Raw genomic sequence first — 2,990 nt, 5'->3', positions numbered from 1 at the left:
GGGGCCCTGCGCCTGCCACCTCTGGTGACCCGGGCTCCGAGATACCGAAGGCGGCGCGTGTGTGTCGGCAGGTGACGGGGGTGAGCGTGACCAACGGGCGGGACCAGCTGGTGGTCTTCCACACGTGCAGCCACAACGACCTGGTGGTCTGCTTCCACAAGATGCAGCCGGCGGGGGACAACCGGGTCGGGGAGCTGGTGGGCGTGCTGGCCGACCACTGCAAAGCGTGAGTGAGGGGCTGGGGGGCAGTGTAATGTGGCCAGCGCCAGCTGGTGCAATCCCGTGGGCATGAGCTCTGAGCTGGGGCGCCATAGCTGGGTCTTCGACGTTACAGCACTGCAGCTCCTGGGATCCGTTGTCCCTGGGAATTGCCCCCAGCCCTGTCTCTCTGCCCAGAGGAAACTTCTGGACCTGGCACATCCTCCCTGGAGCCAGGGGTGGGTGGAGGGGGAGGTTTGTTCAGGCTGTTGAACAGCTGCCGCGCTCCACCTCAGAGCTGGGTGCATTTCCATGGTGCCGCTCCCATGCTCGGCAGCTCCACTTGGGAGAGGGGGATGTGCAGGGCCCTGCCGGGCTGGGCTTGGTGTCGGCTACTCCCTGCCTGGTGTGTGGGGGCTGAGCAGGGGGCGGGCAGCCCGTGGGCAGCAGGTGACAGCCAGGTCAGCCCCAGGGTCGTGCTGGGCAGGTGCGGGTGCTCCTGGGAGGGTCCAGGGACCAGCCGTGCTGGAGGGAGCTGCTTGGCTCGTGCTGGCTGGGCGCTCCACAGGCCTGTTGTAGTGGCTGGGCCCTGCCAGGTTTCATGCCAGCCCCAGGCAGCCAGAGACTCAGCCCCTGCCCTGCAGGCACCAGCATCCTGGCGTGGGCAGCCCGACCCTCCGCCCTTGAGGGCGCCGTACTCCTGCCGTGGCCCAGAGAGCGCTGGCTTCTAGCAGGGCTCTGGCAGGAGCATGGGCACCTGCCCCATCCTACATGCGCACGCATGTACACATACACATGCTCATGTGCACTCACATGTACACTCGTGTGCACATGCAAATGCAGGCCCAGCTCTATGCACACACTCGCACACTTGCACACTGACCTACGTGCGCACACGCATGCACATGCAAGCACTCTTGCACATACACATGCATGCCCACTCACACATGGACACACACAAATGCACACTTGCACATGCTTTCACATACGTGCACGCACACACATGCATACCTGCACACACCCATGAGGCCTGATGCCAGCCCCTGATGTGAGAAGTCTCCTGTAGTCTCCTGGGAGCTTTTGGGTGACCCCAGCCCCACGTGCCCCCCCAGCTGCTCCGTCTCGGGGTGCCAGGCTGCTAGGAAGAGGGCAGGGTGGGCCAGGGGCTGAGGTTCGGATCTGGCTGGGCTGGGATGTGGCACTGGGTGGAGGAGTCCATCCTGCCGCTGGCCGTGGTGCTAGAGGGGGGGCGCAGGGCAGGAGCAGAGCTCTGAGGGAACCCCTCCCGGCCACCTGCCTCAGTTTCCCCACCCATAACATGGGTACACAGTGGCACAGCACTGCTGCCCTGCACTGAGCCAGTCCCGGAGTCCTCATCCCTTGCCCTTCTCGTGGGTGGGGGACAAGGCCAGGCCGCCCTCAGGGAGGTCTGGGCCTTTGCTAGACACCACACATGGGAGCTGCCACAGCCCAGCCTGCAGTGCCTGGGCAGGGGGCAAGGACCAGCTCCCAGGCTGGCATCACCCTCAGTCGGCAGGGAGGGTCTCCAGGCCCCTCTCCGGCAGGCACCTGCCCCTTTACACACTGCCGTCAGCTGTGCGCATTCATCCTGGGCTCCCTTTGTGGACCCTCGATAGGCCCCGGAGGGGGACAAGGTGGGCTGGGCAGCAGTGCCCCCACATCTGGCTGGGATCCCTGAGCCCCTCCGTGCATGAGGCTGGCACAGCCAAGGGCTCCAGGACTCCGGGGTTCCCTCCAGCCTCGGCCCCCAACTTGCTGGGTGAAAAGACTGGCACCAGCCTTCCTGGGACGGACACGGTTGTCAGGCTGACTGGGTGGTGCTGTTAGGGTGCAGGATGGGTGTGCAATGCACTCTTGCGGGCTGTAGCACTGTGTGGTGCACACTGTTGTCAAGCTGTAGCACCGGGCAGGGCATACTGTGGTTGGGGTGTAGCACACAGTGGGGAGCTCGGGGTGGGCTGTCGGGGTGTAACGTGGAGCGGGGCACACTGATTGATCCCAGAAGGGCAGACTGGTGCATGCCTAGGGCCACCGTGGATCCCAGGTGTGCTGATTGGTGCATGCCCACGGCCACCCTGGCTCTCGGGCATGCTGATTGGTGCTTAGGGGTCCCCACTGGGTTTCGGGGGATGCGACCTCCTCCTACCCCCACAGGTGGGGACGCAGCCACGTGGCCGGCAGGAGGCGGCTCCGGCCAGGCCAGCCAGGCGCGGCCCCCCGTATACCCACCGCCCTGCCCCACTTCTCAGCTGTCTCTCTACCTGGGAGCTGGTTGCCAGGCAATGGCAAGAGAGCTCGTTAATTGCTGAGATTCAGTAACGAGCATGGGATGGAGAAGGGGGTGGGCGAGCAAGGACAGTGTGGCTGGCTGTGGCCTGGGGGCAGAGTGGGCCAGGACGGGCAGCACAGAGGCCACGTGCCCACCCTGCCCCCACTGGGGGGTCAGCCCTGCTCCATGGCCTGGCACAGCAGGGACCCCCCGAGGGCTCATCTGCCCCTGAGGGGGGAGGAAACTGAGGCACAGGGAGTCGCTGCTTGGATAGAAATGGGTCTCCCCCCTGCCAGATATCCCAGGATCCCTCCATGGAGTGGGTGGTTACCGTGGGAAGCCTGTCCAGGGGGCACGCAATAAGTGACCCCACAGCCAGCTAGAGCCAGCCTGGGGATGCGCGCGGTGTGCAAACTTGCATGGCAGAGCCCCACAACGTGGGAGGACATTGGCCTTCCCACGCCTTCCTCCCTGCCCTTGAAGACAGGCACCAAGATCCCTG

General features: G+C 65.1%; 1 protein-coding gene across 1 annotated transcript in view; it reads left to right on the top strand.

The window, feature by feature from the left end:
- The window catches only part of MYO1G (myosin IG), a 28,604-nt gene that overhangs the window by 24,537 nt on the left and 1,077 nt on the right, over nt 1–2,990 (top strand). Inside the window, exon 26 of the mRNA XM_014526555.2 lies at nt 72–226. Coding sequence (XP_014382041.2) covers nt 72–226 — 155 coding nt within the window. The remainder of the gene's footprint in view (nt 1–71; nt 227–2,990) is intronic.

This window comes from Alligator sinensis, unplaced genomic scaffold, assembly GCF_000455745.1.
Source record: "Alligator sinensis unplaced genomic scaffold, ASM45574v1 scaffold1675_1, whole genome shotgun sequence".
Taxonomy (NCBI): domain Eukaryota; kingdom Metazoa; phylum Chordata; order Crocodylia; family Alligatoridae; genus Alligator; species Alligator sinensis.
This window is presented reverse-complemented; position numbering and strand designations above follow the sequence as displayed.